Here is a 22158-nt window from a genome sequence, read left to right as displayed (position 1 = left end):
ATACTAATGGGATTTTGTGTGGAACTTCTTATCTTTGGCAAAAATGCCTTCATTTTTATTGCGTCTGGAACAATGGGAATTCAATGGCATTTTTAATGGCAATAAAGAGCACATTTTTATAAGGGCTGTTCACTTGGACACGAAAATGCGCGACCTGTTCACTTGGACACGAAAATGCGCGACCTGTTCACTTGGACACGAAAATGCGCGACCTGTTCACTTGGACACGAAAATGCGCGGCTTGTTCACTTGGACACGAAAATGCGCGACCTGTTCACTTGAACACGAAAATGCGCGGCCTGTTCACTTGGACACGAAAATGCGCGATCTGTTCACTTGGACACGAAAATGCGCGGCCTGTTCACTTGGACACGAAAATGCGCGGCCTGTGCAGTTGGACACGAGAATTCGCGACCTGTTCACTTAGACACGAAAACATCTACATAGGTTAGATGACGCGCTTTAAAAGTATTTAACTGTTTAAAGCGCGTCACTAGCCCACATAGGTTAGATGACGCGCTTTAAAAGTATTTAATATAGGATATATTGACGAATAGGGATGCAATAATATTAACATAATTTATGATTAATTTGTCTATCATTTTCGTGTCTATCTGCACAGGTCGCGCATTTTCGTGTCCAAGTGAACAGGTCGCGCATTTTCGTGTCCAAGTGAACAGGTCGCGAATTCTTGTGTCCAACTGCACAGGCCGCGTATTTTCGTGTTCAAATGAACCGTGTCCAAATGAACCGTGTCCAGATGAACGGTGTCCAAATGAACCGTGTCCAAGTGCAGGCCACTCATTCCCTGCACCGTGCGTAAAACCGAGATCTTTTTTCAACGCCAAATCGACTCCGGAGTCGGCAGTACACGACACGTGCTCCGATTCGCTGTCCAGCGCAATTCTATGTTTCACTCGGCTATACGCAGACTCGTGGTTAAAATAAATTTTGTGAAATCAATGAGGACAATCTCAAAATCAATTTTATCTGGACTTTCCCGGTCCCGGAAACCTTATTGCCTCAATCGAGACGAATTCCAGCAGTTCTTTTCCTTTTCCTCCTCTCCTCTTGCACGCTCGAAGCGAGCTCAGTGGAATTTGCTACAAAAAGAAAAGAAACAGACGAGAAAATTTGAGAAAATGAAGGAAAGGATTTTCAATTGAAAGAGAGCATTTTTCTAAACGATTGCTCCTGCGTTTTGTGCCAAAATGATAAATAAGTACGTAGACAATGTTTAAGATCCATAACGTAAAAAAAGAATGGTTTATTAATAGTTGAGATTCGGAGCTGCTCCGGAACTTTTACACAAAGTATCCGCGCGTACTTGCATATGTAATAAAATTTTCTAATTTATTCTTGCGTTTTGTGCCAAAATATACAATTGTGAGAACAATCTTTAACATCCATTACATCAGAAAAGTAATAATTTTAACAGTTGAGATCCAGAAGTGCTCCGTTTAATCTGAAATAACCACGCGTATTTATATAATATGTAGATAATAAAAATTCCTAATTATTGTTCCAGCTATTCGAAGTCTGGAACATTTCTAGAGCGATTTTTTATAAATGATTTGTCCCATTTCTTAGAAGTTCTTCTGTGCCAAAAGAAATCTGGAACAAATTACATTCAGCGTAGCAAGAATGTCTAATGTGATTTGGAGGTAGGCTTTTTGATTACAAGGATGTCTTCGGCAGTGTGTATCGGTTCGATCTTTTATGTATTTTATGTATGGCACTTATGTTAGAAGTTTCTCTGTGCATGGAGAAATGAAAGAAATTATTTCTAAAAAATCTTTCCAAGAACGTTCTAAACTTCAACTAGCTTAATAAAAATAACGTTTTATTACATTATTATTATTTATGTTTTTAATTCACGAATGACTTAATTTTAAACATAAGTTCCCAAGGAGCGCCAATGCGCGTATAATGCGCTTTGACTGTACATTAAACTTTGCATTAAATGCGAGTATTTGTCCCGCATTATATGCGCATTTAATGTATATTATGAATGTTAAAATGGTTCTAGGTTTAGGGTAGTAGATCGCTGCTGCCGAGAGCGTAGGTGATAGACTGAGAGCTGGCTACGAAAATACCAACGTCAATTCTTTAAAGAAATTTTTAACCTCAAACGATTGTGGCAATGTTGCAAATTAAGAAAAGGCAAGTCTGGCTGCTGGCCGCTGGTGCGTTTAGGGGGGGGGCGTACGCCCTTAGGTGTAAAATATCGAGGGTAAAAAACGTCATATCTGTAAGGCCAACAATTTTTTTGCTTGTACTATATAATATTGTAAAGTACTTGCAAATGTTGCCAGACCTGTAGGTGGGGTCTAAAGTATTGCCAGATCAAAGTATAACTGCTTAAGACTTGATAACATTCACGTCATTTCTGTAGAATTGAAATTTTTTTTGCTTATTGTATACGTGTTAATAATCTGTACATGAAATGATTCGAGTTAGGACACGTAGATTCTTCCCGCGATACCGATTGTGCCAGGATATTACTCGCGTTGGTGTGATTGCGTTCCGATGTTAATTGCGTTACAATATCACTCGCGACAGAAGATTCCTTGCGTGCAAGCATTTGCGTTAGAAAAGTATTTGCGTTGAAATAGTGTTCGTGCCGATCGAATCCTTGCGTTGGGATGTCGATCGTGTTATTAATTTCGGTAGGAAATCGTTCGCGTTAACTGATTGAATATGTTAGGCTCTTACTCGCGTTAAGATATTCTTTGCGTTCAGGCGCTTCGTGCGTTTAGATATTAATTGCGTTGATTCCGATGGCGTTCATTATTACTCGCGATAACCCCGTATTGCTTCCTCATAGGGGAAGCTTTGTTTTCGTGAATTTCGTATATGAACCTTTGATTGCGTTTAAGTTGGATCTAATCAACCAAATTCAAAAAAATTATATATGAAATGGGAGTAGAAAAAACCAATGAAGAGATTGGTTTTTGAGTTTTTTCTGCCAATATGTTCATATCGTTGTAAAACGTTGAAATATCGCCTAAAAAAATGTCTGTGTGTGTGTATGTGCAGATTTAATGTCCGTGGTTGCTCTAACTTCTGCAAATATTGAGATATCGGGCTGTTTTTTTTTTTTAATCGATAGAGTATCATTCAAGGAAAGTTGGCGATGATTGGTAAAAAGGTTCTTTTTTAAAAAAAATTTTTGTATTTTTTTAGAAATGTCCATGGTTGCTCTAACTTCCGCAAATTCGGAGATATTGATCTATTTCTAATTTTATTATATTTTTTAGTCTTTTCTACCCCTATTTCATATATAATTTTTTAAGATTTGGTTGATTAGACCCAGCTTTATACGCGATCAAAGATCCATAATTTTGATCGCATATAAAGCTAAGTCTAATCAACCTAATTTAAAAGAATTATATATGAAATAGAGGTAGAAAAGACCGAAGTAAAAATTGTATTTTGAGTTTTCGATGCCAATGTGTTGCTTATGTTCGAAAACGTCAAATTTAAATTTATTGAGGATCGGTTTTGAGGATCGGCTATTCATCAAATAACTTAGAGTAGATTCAACACCAATCTATCTTTAATGATACTCTATCCATAAAAAAAGTGTGCAAGTAGAAACTTGCACATTGCTTCCTCATAGTTTTTTAGTGTGCAAGTAGAAACTTGCACATTGCTTCCTCATAGTTTTTAAATGTGCAAGTAGAAACTTGTACATTGCTTCCTTATAGTTTTTAAGTGTGCAAGTAGAAACCTGCATTGCTTCCTCTATGAGGAAGCCAAATTAATAAATATCTACTAATAATATGCATACAAAAACAGGCTTCCTCATAGAGGAATCAATGTGCAAGTTTCTACTTGCACACTTAAAAACTATAAGGAAGCAATGTGCAAGTTTCTACTTGCTCACTTTTTTGCGTTAGTTATAGTATTCTTTATCTTGTCAAATGCCTCGGCGCCTCCTTGTTGCGCCCGGTCAGAGTTGATTGCGGAAATTTCGATAACTTGGCGACGGAATTCCCGTACGGTCTGGATACGGTGTTCACGCGCTCCGAGCGTGACGCACCATTATTTCGCGATATTTCACGTTAAATCTCACTTCATAGCGACTCTAATATTTCGCGTTACTCCGATTATTTCAAGTTTGGCCGTCTCTTTGGCCGATATTCCATACTATTGGCGAGCTGAGTTTTCTATTGTTATTATTTGTTGTTCGAGAAAAGCGCCTTCCGCGCGTTTATATTAAATAAAGTGAGACTCCGTAATTTCTAGCGTCCGCGTTGCTACCATTTCTGTTCATTAAATCCGGGTGCCCGCGTCAGCTACTATTTACTTGATTTTTTTGTGATTAATCGAAGCCGAATGGGCACTCATTAGTATTTTCTTGAGAGTTACTACACAATAAATGTTACTTTTTATTGCTATCAGATTGAGTTACTGATTTACGTGTCACCCCGCCGGATATCGCGCCGCTCTTCATCAACCCCGCCCCGCTATTAGGTCGAGCTAGCCGATTCTTCGCACACCGACTCATTTCGTTTTGCGTCTCGTTTTGGTTTTTCGCGATTTCGCGGACGCGAATTCACGCGTCTGGCGCCCAACATTAAAATCGTTTCGTGGAGTGTCGGAGGTGCGAGAGAATCACCGGAGAGGCCTATTATCCCGCTCTCCTTTATTCTTTTGATCCGTCACACGCCCCGGACCGCTCCGGGGGTGAAAAAGTCGTGACAATATATATATATATATATATATATATATATATATATACATATATTTTTCCAACTTTATTTAACTGCGCGCCGATTATTTGTCGGACTTGAAACACAGTTATTGTTGGAATTAAAACCCTTCCCTCCCCGAAATTAAATCAACTCGATTTAATTATCTAAAAACTGTAAAGAATTTATTGCGAAAAACATTACCTCAGCCAGGATTCGAACCTGGAATTTCCCTCATTTCGTGTAGGGCGTCGTACCAATTCGACTACCGAGGCATGTGGTAATATTTATCGCAATAACCAGTAAATAATAATTTGAAACGTCTTTTTCAGACGACGTGATTGAAAAACCGCATTATTTCGCCCGCGTAATAATAATCTGAGAGCCTTCTAAGGAAAGGTTTTAATTCCAACAATAACTGTGTTTCAAGTCCGACAAATAATCGGCGCGCAGTTAAATAAAGTTGGAAATATATATATATATATATATATATATATATATATATATATATATATAACTGCGTGTGTATAGAGAGAGAGAGGAGAGAGAGAGAGAGAGAGAGAGAGAGAGAGAGAGAAACTGACACGAGCACCTTGTTACGGCTTTATGCCCCTTTTTCATACGGTTTATCATATTCACTTGGCGCAAACCTCTTAATATCACTTTGTAGTAAATAATACAAATTGAATACTATTAATAAGAAACACGTACACTTGCGCTTATTTCTACCTTTTTTTGAAAAATTTAATTATAACAATAAGTAATGCGCACCTAATCCAAGGTCCTTTCTGAACTGATCGGTGATCCTGCCACTCTTAAGGATATTTTCAACATTCTTGTTGAGCTTGCAGAATCTTTGGCATACGTTGTACGTAGCAACAGCGTACTGAACTTCCATCATGATAATAACTATGTACATGAAATATAGGGGGACGTAATCGATCGGACCTTTGTCATTCAGCTTTTTGTTTAGCTTCGCCTCATAATTCCATGTGTAGATATCAAGGCACGACAGGACAATGGAATAGAGAAGACTGCATAACGTCAAAAGGATTGTATATCGGCGTATCTTCTTCGATGAAACAATTCCCAGTTTCTCGTCACACTTTGATGCAGATAAACCGAGTATGATGAATATCAATATCGATCGCAATAATGATTAATTATGAGACTTACATCGACCAGTTTATCGATGATAGTTTGCACATATTTCCAACATAGAATTGAACCAATAATGGAGACGGTTGTGAGACTCAGTATACCCACTACATCGCTGGCGGTGACAATTATTAACGCGTTTTGTGACTTGAGTCGAGCTCCCGTCCTGCTATGCTTCCATCCATCTCTTAAATCGCGCCAAAAACCCAAAAGGTGAGCGCCAATCAAGCATATCAATAGGCACACACTGCAACACATTACTGTAATTATTTTGTCTATTTATAAGAATTAATCTTAATGACATATTCCAACACACATAAAATAACTTAAAAAAAAAGATCATCACCTATTTTTTCACGCAGAATACGATTATAACAAAATACTACAAAGTTACAAATTTTAAGAAAAAGAACCCGGACCATTCTTATGGAAAAATGTCTTTCTGCGTATTTGGCTAATTTTTTGATAGTTGTAGTTCTCATCATTCTAAACAAATGTCTCAATGGGCACAACTTGATCCTATGAGCCGTTTCCGCGCTATAAGCCCTGGAAGGTCCAGATTTGACGTGTAAAGGTATAAGCTTTTTGACTCGATATATGTGACTCTCGGTCTAGTGTGTGTGTGTGTCTGTTTAAACCTCTTAATTAATACGGTAATCTATGAAAAACAGGAAGCAAGTTCAAATATCAATCCATTTTACACCTTTTACCGTAAAAATGATTTCTCTCATCGGGTATATATTCCGAAAGGATTTGACACATCTAGCATCGAAAGTTAACGAAACAAAATTTGCACCAGCGAAAACTTTTAACAAAGGTAAGAGAGAAATATAATAATTTATTTTATTTTATGTTTACACATTTTAAAAAATAGTATACTTTTACAGAAAATATGAGACCACCGGTAGAAGAACCGGCAGTAGATTCGCTGGAGGCCGACGGGGTTCTTCCCCAGCATTATGATGAGGATGATGGACCATATTACTTCTTCAATAGTTACTATTGTGCCATAGGGATTCGTCTCTTCTATATATGGCCGGTACACCCTCGACAACGACTGTGCGAGGCGTGCTTTCTCGCATCTCCTGATCGTCATCGAGTGCCAGGGTACGAGTATAAGCCGAACTGGCACGCTTTGATGAACTCACTGCACGGGGCAGAAATGTCCGTCAAAACTGAATGCGAGAGTTGTGGGCGCGTTGTATGTATTGTAAAACGAGCTAATGAATGCCGATTATGTATCGACAAGTGGCTCGAGTGCGAAGACGCTATGAATCGATTTGATTTCATAAACCGTAATTATAAATTATCGTTATATGTAGATATGTGATTGAAATTTTTTTGCGCGGTTATCGGGGCGTACATAAGCGCTAGAAAACATGAAACCTCCAATGTCGTTCGTTTTCAAGGTCTCGGGAAGGAAACGACGCGGTTACCTTTGACCCTGTGTATTTTCCGTCGTTCGTCGGACGACGAGATCGGAGGTGCGCGGTTCTCGAGGCGTATATAGGGTGCGTTCCGTTTCACGCATGAACCGCATGAAACGCAGCGCATCGCATGAGCGCATTGTCTCGGTCCGTTTCTCACTCCTTCCCGCCTAAATAATTCTCGCGCATGGACCACGCATGGACTACATCATCTCGGGAGCTGAGGCAGCTCATGCACTCTCATGCGCTGCACAACATGGCGCGGGATTGTGGTGGGAGAACGTTCCCATGCGCGCATGAACTGCATATGGAGTGAAACGGAACGATCTTGTGCGCTTCTATGCGCATCATGCGTGAAACGGAATGCACCCATAAGCGCGAGAAAACACGAATCTTCGCGCAATTGAATTGACAGTTTGAATATTTTGAAAGTGCGAGAACGTTGATGGTCTGAGCTCGCGCGGTACGTACATATGAAGAGAAAAAGTGCCACGAAGAGTGAACTGAAAGATAAGGAAGTTCTGATGTCGTTGTTGGACGAGCCGTTCGAGGATCAGGTCGTAGAGGTCGAACGCGCGCCGATGGATATCGAGTCGGTCAATTTCGCTTTGCTCGATCTGCTGCACGAAATTTGGAATCCTGAATGTTCGGCGTCGCGGAATTTGAGACTGTTGCTCGCAAGCATTTCAAAGTACCTGACGACTACGAATCAGAAACGAACCGATTGTGACGTACGTCGTATGTGCGAGGGCAGCAACATCAAAAGCGTGCTGACGGAGCTGTATAAATTGTGGCTGAAGGAAGGTCCGAAGAGTCCTACCTGTTCCGTGAACGAAATGTATAATTTCATTTGTGATCGACTTCCGTCGAAGTTGTATTCGTCATTAGTGAGTGATCTGATGACACAAGATACGTTTTACGAATGGATCAACTATCACGGAAGGGGATATCTTCGCCGCGATTTCGACGGATCATTCGTACAGCGCGAAGAAGTGGGACGAGAAGGAGGAGGAGGAGGCAGGATACAGCGGCGGGCTCGACGCGTTGTTCAACCTGACGGAGAACGGTCGCGATCTCGATCGTATGCCGCAGTATATATCGAAGATGAAGGATCGACGGATGCTTACCGTGAGGTCGGCCGGGGAGATCGGATCGCAGTTGATTCGCCTGGACGTCTTCGACGTCAAGGATATCGCGAATAAGGAAAGGCGTGATTGGTGGAGATACGCGAAATTGCGATCTCAAATCTTGACCACTTTGTCGCGTACGGATCGCAAGCGACAGTTACTGCACCAGTTTTTGGACCAAGCGGCGGACGATTTGAAGAAGATTCCCGGTTTTACGAAGGAAACGAGGAACGTCGTCTACGAAAGTGGCCGGAGTGACGAGTGAAAAAAAACATTATATTTCATGAATACGCATACTTTTTTATTACAGATGAGTTCAAAAATACATATAAATGTCTACGTATCTCGAGACAAATAAATATACAAATATCCGATTTATTTTCTATCCTACGCTATTATTTCTTACTTTTCCTTATTCGTAGGATATCGGAGGAGGAGGAGGATACAAAAGTGCAGTAACGGGCAAAGTTTTGTAAGTTTTCTTTTCCCTTTATTTTAACGATAAGTGTTTACAATAATTTCTCGGTATTTCCGAAGCACAGAGCGGCTAACTCGCAATCAACGATGTCATTGCTATCGAAAAATTCGCTCTCACGTATCGCTCTCAGGACGTTTGCGAGATCCGTCACGGTGGCTGCAATAGCGATGAAACGCGTCAGCTTCGCGTCGATCATGTCGGTTATCGCGCGCAATGAGGTCACGAGGCGATTGACGCAAAGGTCGAGGTTGAACATATAGAGCACGGTGTTCATCGAAACGATCAGACGAGTCGTGGATGTTTCCAGGCGTAGGGTCGACAGATTATTAATCTTTCCAAATTGTAATGTTAAATGTCCGTTTTTGATGCACATCGGTGGTGGGGCGCGCGCGTTCTTGCCACGCTGCAGATGGGACAAGACCCTGCGTTTTTGATCGACGAGTTCCTTCCACGTTTCAGGCGAAAGCGAGATTTCCTTGCCGTGACAATCCCCTATGACGATGTGCACGTAGCATGGGAGTACGGCTGTGATACCGACGTCTATGAATTTGTATCCCGTTTTAGTTAATAGGTATCTTCTTTCCAGAATTCGCACCGGATGACGTCGCTTTTCAAAATACCGTCATCGTGACTGGAGATAAAGAAAAATTATTGTTAGATCGTAGGCGAACGATACGGGATCGTCGCGAACTCACCACGTGTTTTTCCAGGTCGACGTTGCCCCGATTCGGAAACGGAGTCTCTAATTCCGTCGATTGCTCGTCGACTCTTCTTCTTCTTCTTTTCACGCTACCGATACCGTTCTCGAGATCGTCGTCGTTGGATTGGCGCTGTTCGAAATACGGGGCGTGTAACGTCGAACACATCTCTCTCTCTTTTTTCTCCGTTGTCGCGGTGCAGTTGGCGGATCACGCGAGAATGAGTCGTTCGAGGAAAGTTGAGGCGAAGTTTAGTTTAAGAAATAAATTTACGATTCCCCTCCTTTCATTAATATTCTCAGGAGCAATATGTAAAGGGGGGGATACGTCGAATCGTTCTATTCTTCCTCTTCTTTATTCGACGTCTCCCTCGCGTCAATTCGAACGAATCGACTCAATAGATCTCGCAGTTGCATCATCAGTCCGTCTCTCGAAAAACCGACGATACGCTGTGAGGTATTCCCGGAAATATCATGTCAATGTAGTAGAACTTAACGATAGTCATCGAACAATCGTCTATCTCGCCCACAACATTATAGTTGAATATGATAAAAGATCGTCCTTCGTTCGTGTTCAGCACGGCGTTGATCTTTGCGTTCGTATCGAGAAGTCCGAGATCTGCGTGAGATCTCGGCCAAGTTGAAACTAGCTTTACACGCGGATAAGTGATCATATAGCTCATATTGCCAGCAAACAGCACGATATTGCCCGAGGGCGCCTGATACGCGGCCGTCAGACGCGTGAAATTCTTAGGAAGAAATTTCATGTAGTCCGTCAATAGCAAGGGTTTCTTATAAGTTTTCCCGTCTATATCGATCGACCATATGTATCGTTCGTGCGAGATGTACAATCGACCGTTCATTATCAGTACGGTATCCACGTTTCGCAAGGCGCACAGATCCATCTCGACGTCTTTCGTAGTCGCCGTCGTCGTCGTTGTCGTCGTCGTCGTCGTTGTCGTCGTCGTCGTCGTTGTCGTCGGTGTCGTCGTTGTGATAGTCGTTGGTGTCGTCGTCGTTGCTAGTTTTGGAAAATTAGCGTTTTCTTTAGCACCGTACAGGTGTTGAATAGAAAGAACGTCCTCTAGACTGAGTTGAACGGGGAATTGATTAACAGGCACGTACGCGAACATCACCGAATCTTCGCGGGGGCTGTGCGCCAAGCTTTAAAGCATGACCGATCTCATGCGTCAGCGTCTGAAGTAAATTGTACGTTCCCGGGGGATTCTTATTCAGCTGTATGTGGCACGTCTCCGATTTGTCAACGTGCACCTCTGAGTCGTAATTGGGTTCTCCGGTGAGAAAGAACGCGTGAGCGACATCTTTGTGGGGGCCGTCGAACGGAGCTGCACACAGTTCGTTTCCTTGGGAGCGTAACATCGTGTGATGCCTCTCGCGAAACGATATCAGAATATCGGGATTCAGCGAATCACGCTCGAACGTCAATGACGAATTCGCTGCCCACAGATCGAACGCGGCTCGAGCCGTTTTCAAGATCCACTCGTTGGCCAGATGAAAGTTCCATTTGAGATGTTTCTTAGGCCATTTGTTCGAAAGCGGAGCGAACGAGCACTCCGAAATGTCCTCGACGCCGCATCGCGGTTTACGCATTCGATTCAGCGTCTCTTCGTTTAATTCACCGTCGCCGGGTAGTCGATAGAATTCTTGAAACAGTGAGATGGCTCGATGTAACTTCTGCGTGGTATTGTAGGACGATAAAAATTGCTGTGCGCCGTTGTTGTTATCCAGATACCCATATTTTTGCAGATAACTGATCACAGTCTTATTTTGATTCGATTCACAATTTACCGCCACGACGATAATAATCGCGCACGTAATTACGCGCGCGAGTTACATCGTCGAGAGAGAGAAAACGATACGTTTCCCTCCCCGACCCCTCGAGAAGTGATAAGCGTCACTGCCCGATCAAAGCGCGATTGACCGACGTATCGAGCAATGCGTTCCTTTTTTTTTCAGCGATCGCTGCGCGGATGGGAGGTCTCGGTAAGTCTGTAAAAATGTAAGCGGATATTGCGACACAGGTCAGCGGTGTTAAGTCGTTAAATGACGTGCCGACGATGGGGCGGTTATGTAAACGTCGACGATGGATCGGGACGAAGAGAACGTTGAGGTCTCTCTCGATCCCGAAATTTCGTCCGACCCGGATAGTTACGGTGACTCATTATCGTCAAACAATCTATATTGCAGCGAGTCGTTGTCGTCGTCCGACACGGACAGCGTCGAATTCGACGACTTCTCGTCACCGATCGCGGCGGTAGCGTTGAAGGAGAACGCTTAATGGAATTTGACGACGTACAGTCTGAGAAGAGAGATCGGTTTTCGGTCTCTGCGTGAGGAAATGTGGATGAAGACTGTAGTGGCTCAGAGCGACAGAGCGAAGTCTTACATGCGTGGAATTCCGAGGAAATTTTCGAAGAGGGATCAAAGAAAAACGTCTATCAAGAGATTCAAGGAGATTCATCAAAGAGTTAAATTCAGTATACCTGTGGACAGCGACGGTTGGACCATGTGGATGAGCACGTGTCATGACGCGTCGAAACGTCCTTAAGCGATCAAAAATATGCAGGAAGAGGATCGCGATCTCGTCGAACTCGCCACGGGCGTCGACTCCTCGGACGCATATCGCGAGTGGGAACGACGGTGCGACGAGTGTCTCGCGTCTCTGCGAGAAAGATGCCGCGAAAAAGAAACTCAACCGACGTGCACCGGAACGTTGAACTCTCTTATCGCTCGAGTGGCGCGATTGGAAGAAGCGAGAAACGCTCTGCGTCAACGTTTTGCGCAGGTGGGTGCAGGCCACAGTGAACCGAGCAGAGGATTTTCGTGGACGGAGATTGAGACAGCTTTCAAGAGGCGCGTATTGACCGGTGTGGTGATAAACTCCAATCACATCGATTCTCGACTATTTCTCGAGGATGCGAGGAACACGGTGTTCGAACAAGTGCGCGTCAATCATAAGAAACACGCGTGCTTGAAAGTCAATACGGTATTCAACGGCGAGTTCGTCGCGGTCGCGAGTTCAAACCGCCGTCAAAAGCATCGCCACGGGAAATCGTCAGCTCTTTCCTACGTCCGATTTGCGAGAGTGGTACGACAGATACGTGATCGATGCTATTATGGCGGGTCTGGATGAGTTTCAGGAACGCGACAGTGGCTGGGGATTGTCACGTATATTGAGCCTAATGGTGAACGTAAATAAGTGCAATCCCATGCACGCCAGATATTGGGTGGAAATACCGCGATAGATAAAGCTGAAAAAAGCGGTGATCAACGTGCGTTCGAACGACAACGCGTGTTTCGCGTGGGCGATAATTTCCGCTCTGTATCCCGTTCAAAGAAACGTCGACAGGTGTAGCGTGTACCCTCACTATTCAATACTGAATAGCGACGGAATCGAATTTCCTATGACACTGAAGCAAATTTCGAGGTTCGAACGACTCAATAACGTGTCCGTCAACGTTTTCACCGTTTGGAGGAAGAAGAAGCGGAACGAAAACGAGATCGCTCCTATACGGCTCACTGACGATAAGAAGGACAGTCACGTCAATCTGTTGTATCTGTTAGATTCGCCAAACAACTCGAACGTTGGTCATTTCGTGTGGATAAAATATCTACCGCGATTGGTGGGGTCTCAGTTGAACAGGAACAGGAAGATGAAGTACATTTGTGATCGGTAGGTATAAAAAAGATGTATGTGTGAAATGAAAAAAATTATATATATATTTTTCCAGATGCTTACACTACTTTTACTCGAGCGAGAAATTGTCCGCTCACAGCGTCGACTGCGAAAAGATGAACGACTGCGCTATCGTTCTCCCAAACGACGACGACAAGTGGCTATGCTTTCGCGATCACAGTAGGAAGGAGCGACTTCCCTTCGTGGTGTACGCCGATCTGGAATGCGTGTTGGAGAAAGAAGAAATAGACAATGATAACGTCAAGAGATACGCCTATCAACATCACAAAGCGTTCAGCGTGGGATACTATCTGTGCAGCCCGTACGATGAGATCGCACCCGCGTACAGATTTCGTCGCGGCGAGGACTGCGTGTCGTGGTTCGTCAACGAGCTTAACGTTATCGCGCATCGCGCGAGGGAGATACTCATGACGAACGTGACCATGGCGGAGCTCACGCTGGACAAGACTCGAAATTTTTTGAGCGCGACGAGCTGTCACATATGCGAGAGGCCGCGCTGCAATCTATTTTATAGAGACTTATACGTTATTCCTGTGTTCTTTCACAATTTGTCCGGTTACGATGCCCACTTTATTATCAAGGATATAGCTAATAGCTTCGAGGGTAGCATCGATTTATTACCGCTCACCAAAAAGACGTACATATCGTTCACGAAGAATGTAAGGGAAGGCGTTAGCAGGGGAAACTCCGTGAAGTTGCGATTCGTGGATTCGTTCAAATTTCTCAGCACCAGTCTTGAGAAATTGGCGTCGTATCTCGATAGGAACAAGCTGAAAATTACGCGTTCGGAATTTTCGGAACTGAGCGAAAGCGATTTCAACCTGCTCACGCGTAAAGGCGTATTTCCGTACGAGTACGTCGACGGCTTCGATAAGCTGCTGGTGACGGAATTACCGCCGCGCGAGGCCTTTTACAGTTCGTTGACCGGCGAGATCGCGACTGATAGCGATTACAAGCACGCGCGGAATGTCTGGCGTTGTTTTCGCGTGGAAAATCTTGGCAAGTACAGCGATTTGTATCTTAAAAGGGATGTGCTTCTTCTGACGGATATCTTCGAAAATTTTCGCGACGCCTGTATCGACGCTTATGGACTGGATCCCGCGTACGGCCGGGATATACGTGGGACGCGATGCTCAAGCACACGGGGGTGCGATACGAATTGCTCACTGATATCGACATGGTAATGTTCGTGGAACGCGGTATACGCGGTGGTTTGAGTCAATGCTCCAATAGGTACGCGCGAGCTAACAACAAATACATGCGTTCGCACGACTCTTCGCAACCGTCGACGTATCTCATGTACCTCGACGTGAACAATCTGTACGGCTGGGCGATGTGCAAACCGTTGCCGTACGCGGAATTTCAATGGGTCGACGATGCTGAAAGTCTCGACATAATGTCCGTGACATTGGACTCCGCTATCGGTTACATCTTGGAGGTCGACCTTGCGTATCCGCATAAACTTCATGACGCTCACGCTGACTTTCCGTTCTGCCCGACACGCGATAAGCCTCCCGGAAAACGGTGCTATAAACTCCTCGCTACTCTGTGCGATAAATCGCGCTACGTGCTGCACTACCGTAATCTACAGCAATGCGTTCGATTCGGATTCATCGCGCGCTTCGATTTGCACAATCTCCGTGGCTTCGCGGATACATAGAGCTCAATACGGGATTCAGAATTCGCGCTAGCAACAATTTCGAGAAAGAAATGTACAAATTAATGAACAATGCGGTATTCGGCAAGACCATGGAAAACGTACGAGATCACGTTGACGTGCGCAATAAAGTATACAATGCGTTTTATGGGCTATTATCAAGAAATACATATATATTTTAAACTTACATTAAGGCAAATAAAAAATACATTAATTTTTTGTTAACTACAACACAGCTGTCTTATTTATCCACGAGTTATGCGAACTGTCCATTTTTAGCCACTTCTCGTATACGTCGTCGCCTCGCCTGCGCAACACTTTCTCTACGAGATAAACGTCGGAGTTGGAAACTTGCAGCAACTCGTGCTCGTAAAATCCTCCGGGTATCGGTTCCCCGCGGTAGTCTTTCAACAGATACGTCACAGGATTGGTTCGTTGTATCTTAGCGACACGGAAGATCTCGGTAGTCCAGTTGGGAGTGTAGCCCTTTTCGAACAGCGTCTTGAATTTGCTCACGCGCACCGGATCGTTCATCTTGAATCTACCCGGAGCGGCTATCTTCGCGCGACTGTACATACACCGTGGACAGGAGTCTCTTGGCGACAGCAAGCGTCACCCTCGTCGGCTGCATTCCGATCGTTCTATGCCTGCGGTGGTTGTAATTCGACAGCAAACGCGGCAACGCGTCGACCCACGCGTACGATCCGTTGAGCGTGAAGAGTTTCCACATGTCGTTCTCCAGCGTGCGATTGAATCTCTCCACCACCGACGCTTTCATCACCGAGTACGTCGAGTAGTGATTTATATCGCGTTTTCTCATAATCTCTCGCACGTTAGCGTTGTAGAACTCCTTTCCCTTGTCCGTTTGCAGATTCTTCGGATATCGCGCGTCCTCGCGAAATATCCTCGACAGGGCCGCGGCTACCTCGCTTCCGCTTTTGCTCTTGAGCGGTAACGCACACGCGTACTTGCTCAACACATCGATAACCGTTAGTATGTAGTAGTAACCCTTGTTGTGTCGCACGTAGGGACGCATCTTGACCACGTCGGCCTGCCACAGATCGTCGTAACCGCGCATCACGACGCGACGTCTCGGGAAGTTTCTCCGCGCCGGTGCGTGCAGCTCCTCCACGAGTCTCCGCTTCTCGGCACTCATCGTTGCGCGCGTGTATTCCTCTCTCGACTGCGCGAAAAAAATAGACGGCTCATCTACCTCCTTATTGACCTTTCCCCCTGTTACCGCGAATGTTTGTTTTCATGGTCGCTATCTCTCTCTCTCGAACGATTCCTTCGTCACCATCGCTGTTTCAATCTCGTGTAATTTGGCTAAAAAATCGTTCATCGCGAATCTCAGTCCGTTCATGACGCTGTTTATCTGATTTACGTCGTTTCTCAAAGAATTCGTCTTGCCCGTCGTTTCTTCGATGGCGTTCTGCGCGCCGAGTATCTACTCCGTTTGCGTGGATTTAGAGTTTTCCAAGTTCTGTATCTGGTTTTCAATCTCCTTGAACTTGGTTAGAAACTCGTTCATCGTGATTCTGAGTCCGCTCATGACGTTGTTTTCAGTCTCCTTGAATTCGCTCAACGTGGTTCTGAGTCCGTTCACGTCGCCGTTTATCCTATCCACCTCGCTTTTTACCGACGACAACGATTTATCGATCTTCTTTCCCGATTCTTGAAGCGCGCGTTCGACGTAACTCTTGTTCGTCGCGTCGCTGTCAATCTCCGGCGCGGCTAGACGTCGTAGCTTGCGCTCCTTCGCGTCGTAGGAATCCTCGTTCAAGCAGAGCGCGCTGTCTCATACGTAGTTCCGCAGGGAGTCGATCGAGAATCGCAATCTTTCCGTCGCGAATCCACCGCCGTCGCCGCGTTTCCTCAGAGACATTCCGAATTTGTTCACCGACATTGCGCCGATCTCTCGTCGAGAAACGTACTGCCGTCGCGATCGACGCGACAGCTCAATTTATAATCAATCCGATCTCGCAAAGCTCCTCGATTATCGACTGAATCTCGTTACCGTACGCGTCGTTGCCCGCTCGACGAGAGACCTCGAGTAATCGCAGACAATCCACTAATTCGTTAGGGTCGTCCCAATAAACGTAATCCATTGTATTGTCGTTCAATTTCATGATCGACGGTAATCTGGTCACGCCGGCGCCGTTTCTATTACTGCCGATTCTATCGCGCGATACCAACGGAGCGATGATGTTCTTGTATTTTGATCCCCTGTTGCCCATGATGGGGTTAAGAGCATTATAATCGCGTCTGTAAGCGTTTGTCGCTAACAGTATATTTCTGTACTTTTGCATGTCGTCCTCGGTGTAAATTGTACCATCGGGATATCTCTTGAAAATTAATTCGTACAAGCCGGGCGTGCCCGTGTATCTCACTCCGTCCACGATCACGGAATCGTCCGCGTTTACCTTGAACCGTTTGTCACCGAGCATCGTGCCGTCATTCCCGACGTACACACCGTAAACGATATCGAATTTATTTTGTGGGTCCCCGTTTAGGAGAGCGCCCACGTATCTTTGTCCCAACGGACCCAATTGACTGTGCAGTTCCTCGTGACCCTGCGGCGTTTGTAGAACGTCCCTTACGGGTGTTTTGGGGGAGGGCAACGGCGACGCGAAAACCTCCAGCTCCTCCCCCATCCGCTCGTGCAGCGATAATTTTCGCGGTTTCAGAGGCGTGGAGTGGATCGGGAGCATCTCTGACTCGGCGCTCGTTTGTTTTTTATTTTTCGCGCGACTTTTCTTTCGTCGTCGTCGTCGTCGTCGTCGTCTTCGCTATGCTCACGTTTTTTTTTAATAACGAAACCTTTCGTCGTCGCCGCCGCCGCATTGTCGTTCTTGGATTTGCTTCTTTCGACGTGTTCGACGATTTGTTTCAACAGGTCGACGATCGGTTTGAATTGTCTCTCGAGAGCCATCTCGTTCTCCATACTGCCGGTTTTCAACGCTCTGTATTTTCTGCGTATTGACGCGCGCGTTTTAGCGATCTGCCGCGCGGTCTTCTCTCGGTCAACGGTGTCTTTCGCGTCGCTCATCGCTCTCGGAACGTTCGACAGCTACTGATCGCTCTACAGTACGGCAAAGTCGTTGAATCCTCGTCTGTATCTGCCATTTTGTAGCGCGCTGTCCTCGTCTATCACCACGAACCCGTACCTGCGTCGCCAACACTCGCGACACAACGCGCAGAAATCTTCATACGACATATCGGGGCTCACGTGATCGTCGTACACGTGTTTCAGATTAGTTCCGTTTTGTCTAAACAAGATCAACAGATTCGCGTTGTCGCGTATTAGATGCTTCGGTATCTTAGCGTACGTTTGACAGAGATAGAAGCAATCGATATTCGAATGTCGACCCATGGCGAAGTACTCCCTGATTGCGTCCTGTTTGTCACAGGCCACGTCGTCGAACACGAATATCGAACCGGGGAACGCCTCGCTCGGCGGCACGACGTCGCGATTATTAGAGAACGCGCGATAACCGATCTCGTCCATCGATTCGAGCAGACTCTCGAGGTAACGATACTTCGGCTGATGCAGGGATTTCGAGTACACGTAAACGTTCTCGAAACGGAGACCGTGCGGACTTTCCAGTAGGCTTATCAACACGTTCGTCTTACCGCAGTTGAAAGGGCCGCAGATGACGCAACGTATCGCGATCGGTAAAAGAGGGCCGTGTCGACGCATTTCTTTCGACGTTAAACCCGACGTCAGTCGCGTCTTGCAATCAAGATTCGACACTCCTATCGCCGACGGTTGTCTCACGAATCGCATTGTTACGCGCGTGCGCGCACACTTGCCCTATTTATACGTACGTTCGATCGGTATACGCCCTCAGTTACCGCGATGTTTCTCGTCCTGGCGGATAAACGCGATATTCTCGGTCTGTCCGCCGAGCAACTGAAATTCGTGCCGAAGATTTTTCTGCTGCGCAACTTTTCCGAGTATGTCGATCGACTGTGGGACAAATTGCCCGTTCATCTGAGGACGGATCCCGACGTACGGGACTGTCGTCTGTGTTTGGAACATTACAATCGTCCGTGGCAAAGAACGCACATAGACGGTCCACCATCGCTCATAAGAGATTGCGGTGCATGTCGCGCGCAGCGGCGCGAAGCACTGGCAGCGGCCTCCTTAACAGAGCGATAAACGCGCTACCCGTCGAATTACACATACCCGGCTATCAATTCTGCGGGCCGGGTACTCGTCTCGCCAAGCGACTAGCGCGCGGTGATCGAGGTATCAATCCGTTGGATGAGGCGTGTCGCGAGCATGACATCGCTTACTCGCAAAGCGGCGATCTCGCCGATTGACACGTCGCCGATTGAGCGCTAGCCGAAAAGGCGCGCGAGCGGATCACTGCGAGCGACACAACCCTTGGCGAAAGAGCCGCCGCGACCGCCGTATGGGCTGCTATGAAAACAAAACGAAATTGGCCATGGGCATGAGAAAGAGGAAGAGGGGAGCGGTAACGAGGAAGAAAATTCTCCCGTTGGCGAAACGCGGGGGTCTCCTACTTTTTCTACCGATATTGGGAGCGCTCGGATCCCTGATCGGCGGAGCGGCTGGCGTGGCTAAGGCGGTGAACGACAACAAGGCCGCTCAACGTCAGCTCGAGGAACTGCAACGTCACAATCGCGCGTTGGAAGGTCGCGGACTGTATCTCGCGCCGTACAACCGCGGTAGAGGCGTGACGAGCAGAAGACGAACGAGAACAGGTAAAAAAAACAATCGCCGAAAAAGACACTGACGACGCTCGATTTGCCGACGTTCGGCGTCACGACGAACGAGCAATTGAATCGGTCCGCGCGCCTTTCGCGCATACCTTTCTTTAGAGGCGTGTTTATGCGCGACGAAAGTGCGTCGCGACAAGAGCGGAATCGTGAATCTCGACGACGCGGAGGGCCCGGGTATGCACTGGGTCGCTCATGCGAAGAGGGGCAACAACGCGATCTACTTTGACAGTTTTGGAAATCTTCGACCCCCGAGGGAACTCGAACGATATCTCGGGAGTGACGTGAATATCGTGTACAACCGTCGTTCGTAGCAGATGTTCGATCAGAGCATCTGCGGTCAATTGTGTCTGCGGTTCCTCCGAGACGTCGACTGGAAACGTCTCTGACGATGAGAGAGGGAGAAACAATCTCGCTATGTCGCTGACTCTCTCGCTATCCGGAAGAAGCAGCTTCCTCTCAGCCAGCTACTTTCCCGCTCTGGATCTGAGCGGTGGCGAATACGAGATAGGCCTCGCGAATTTCGAGACGTACAACACGATACCGAACATTGACTCCACGAACAATAGATTTTACTTTGACATCAACGACGTGATCGCTATTCCCGAAGGATCGTACGAACTGGACGCTATAGATAGATACCTGAGAACAGCTATCCTCCGCAAGAAAAGTACGAAAAAGAAAGACGATTACATATACGTGGACGATAACGATGACGACCACGAGAAAAGCGAACGCTCGATAATTTTGCGCGCTAACGAGAACACCATGAGAAGCGAGATCAAGTGTGCTTATTGAGTTGTCTTCACCAAATCGAACAACGTTGGCTCTTTGTTAGGTTTCTCGACACGTCGCGTACTCGAGCCGAATAAATGGCACGCGTCCGACGAACCGGTAAATATTATGCGCGTGAATATCATTCGCGTGGAATGCAACGTCACCGCGGGAGCTTATAGCAACGGCAAGCCGGCACACACGATACACGAATTCGCGCCGAACGTTCCACCGGGATATAAGCTGTCGGAGACTCCGACGCAGATCATTTACCTTCCGGTCATCGCGCGGAGTGTCACCGATATAACGTTACGCGTCGTGGATCAGATCGGACGATTGATTGACTTCCGCGGGGAGGAGATAACGGTTCGACTACACGTGCGTCGCAGAAAATAAAATACAAAATCGGGGGCGGATATGTGCATGCACGAAAGATGCTCGTTTTGAACGACTCGTTCGTAAGAGCCACATCCGTCATTGCACCGCAAACGTTATCGTTCGGCGCTCCGACGAAGGGAACGCGCAGACCGATTGTGAGAGAGAAGAAGAAGAAGAAAAACGGACTGAGCGCTGCGAACGCCGCTTTTCTACGATCTCTGAGATTCGTCGTGAGGAACGATCATGACCGACATCCTGAGTATCGGAGATGAGCCGATTTTCGACGATCGCATCGTCAAGATCGAGACTCACACTTACAATCCATATGCCAATACCACGTTCGGGCACAGCGACAAAATACGAATTCCAATACAACAGCAGGATCTGTACACTCTACCCTGCGAAAGTTTTCTGTACATCGAGGGAGTACTCTCCGACGGCGTTCCGGAAAAGGATTCGGATACGACGATGGACAACAATTGCGTGGCGTTCATGTTCGACGAGATTCGATACGAACTCAACGGCGTGGAGATCGACAGGAACAGAAACGTCGGAATAACCAGTTCGATCAAGAATTTCGTGTCGCTGACCACCGAGAAAAGCAGAAAGCTGCAAAACGCTGGATGGACTGTGATCAAGGAAAACGTGGGACCTCGTTCGAGAACCAAAATCGGCGATTTCAATTTCTGCGTACCCCTTAACGTTCTGCTAGGTTTTTGCGAGGATTACAAACATGTGGTGGTAAACGCGCGACACGAACTCATTCTGATACGTTCCCGAACCGACGCTAATTGCATCGTCACGAAACCGGAACGTCACAAGAATCCAATGATTACTCTGTTGAAAGTGCAATGGCGAATGCCTCACGTGGTACTGAACGACGTCAATAAATTGTCCCTTTTACGAACGTTGGAGAGCGGACGATACCTAAGTATGGGCTTCCGCTCGTGGGATCTGTACGAGTACCCTTTGCTGCAAACCACGAACAGGCATTCGTGAGCGGTGAAAGCAGCGACGCAGCTTGAGAAACCGCGATACGTCATTTTCGCGCTGCAAACCGGGAGGTCCAACAACTTATTGAAACACGCCTCCGAGTTCGATGACGGTAATCTCACCAATGTGAAACTGTACCTTAATTCAGATTTTTATCCCTACGACGATATGAACTTGGATTTTGAGAAGCGTAGAACGGCCATACTGTACGAGATGTACGCAAAATTTCGAAAGTCGTATTACGGATGCGAGCGAGAGAACGCGCTCCTAACGATGAAAGAATTCGACAAATGGGGCCCGTTCGTGGT

General features: G+C 46.1%; 1 protein-coding gene across 2 annotated transcripts in view; it reads right to left on the bottom strand.

The window, feature by feature from the left end:
* Positions 1-22158, bottom strand: part of LOC139822648 (gustatory receptor for sugar taste 43a-like) — a 215015-nt gene that overhangs the window by 138884 nt on the left and 53973 nt on the right. For both annotated transcript variants that reach the window (XM_071794558.1, XM_071794559.1), the window contains exons 2-3: positions 5874-6102; positions 5469-5802 (exon numbers count right to left, since the gene is read on the bottom strand). In XM_071794558.1, coding sequence (XP_071650659.1) covers positions 5469-5802; positions 5874-6102 — 563 coding nt within the window. The remainder of the gene's footprint in view (positions 1-5468; positions 5803-5873; positions 6103-22158) is intronic.

The sequence above is a fragment of the Temnothorax longispinosus genome, chromosome 12 (assembly GCF_030848805.1).
Source record: "Temnothorax longispinosus isolate EJ_2023e chromosome 12, Tlon_JGU_v1, whole genome shotgun sequence".
In the NCBI taxonomy this organism is placed as follows: domain Eukaryota; kingdom Metazoa; phylum Arthropoda; class Insecta; order Hymenoptera; family Formicidae; genus Temnothorax; species Temnothorax longispinosus.
The sequence above is the reverse complement of the archived record's forward strand: the minus strand, read 5'-3'. Positions and strand labels throughout refer to the sequence as shown.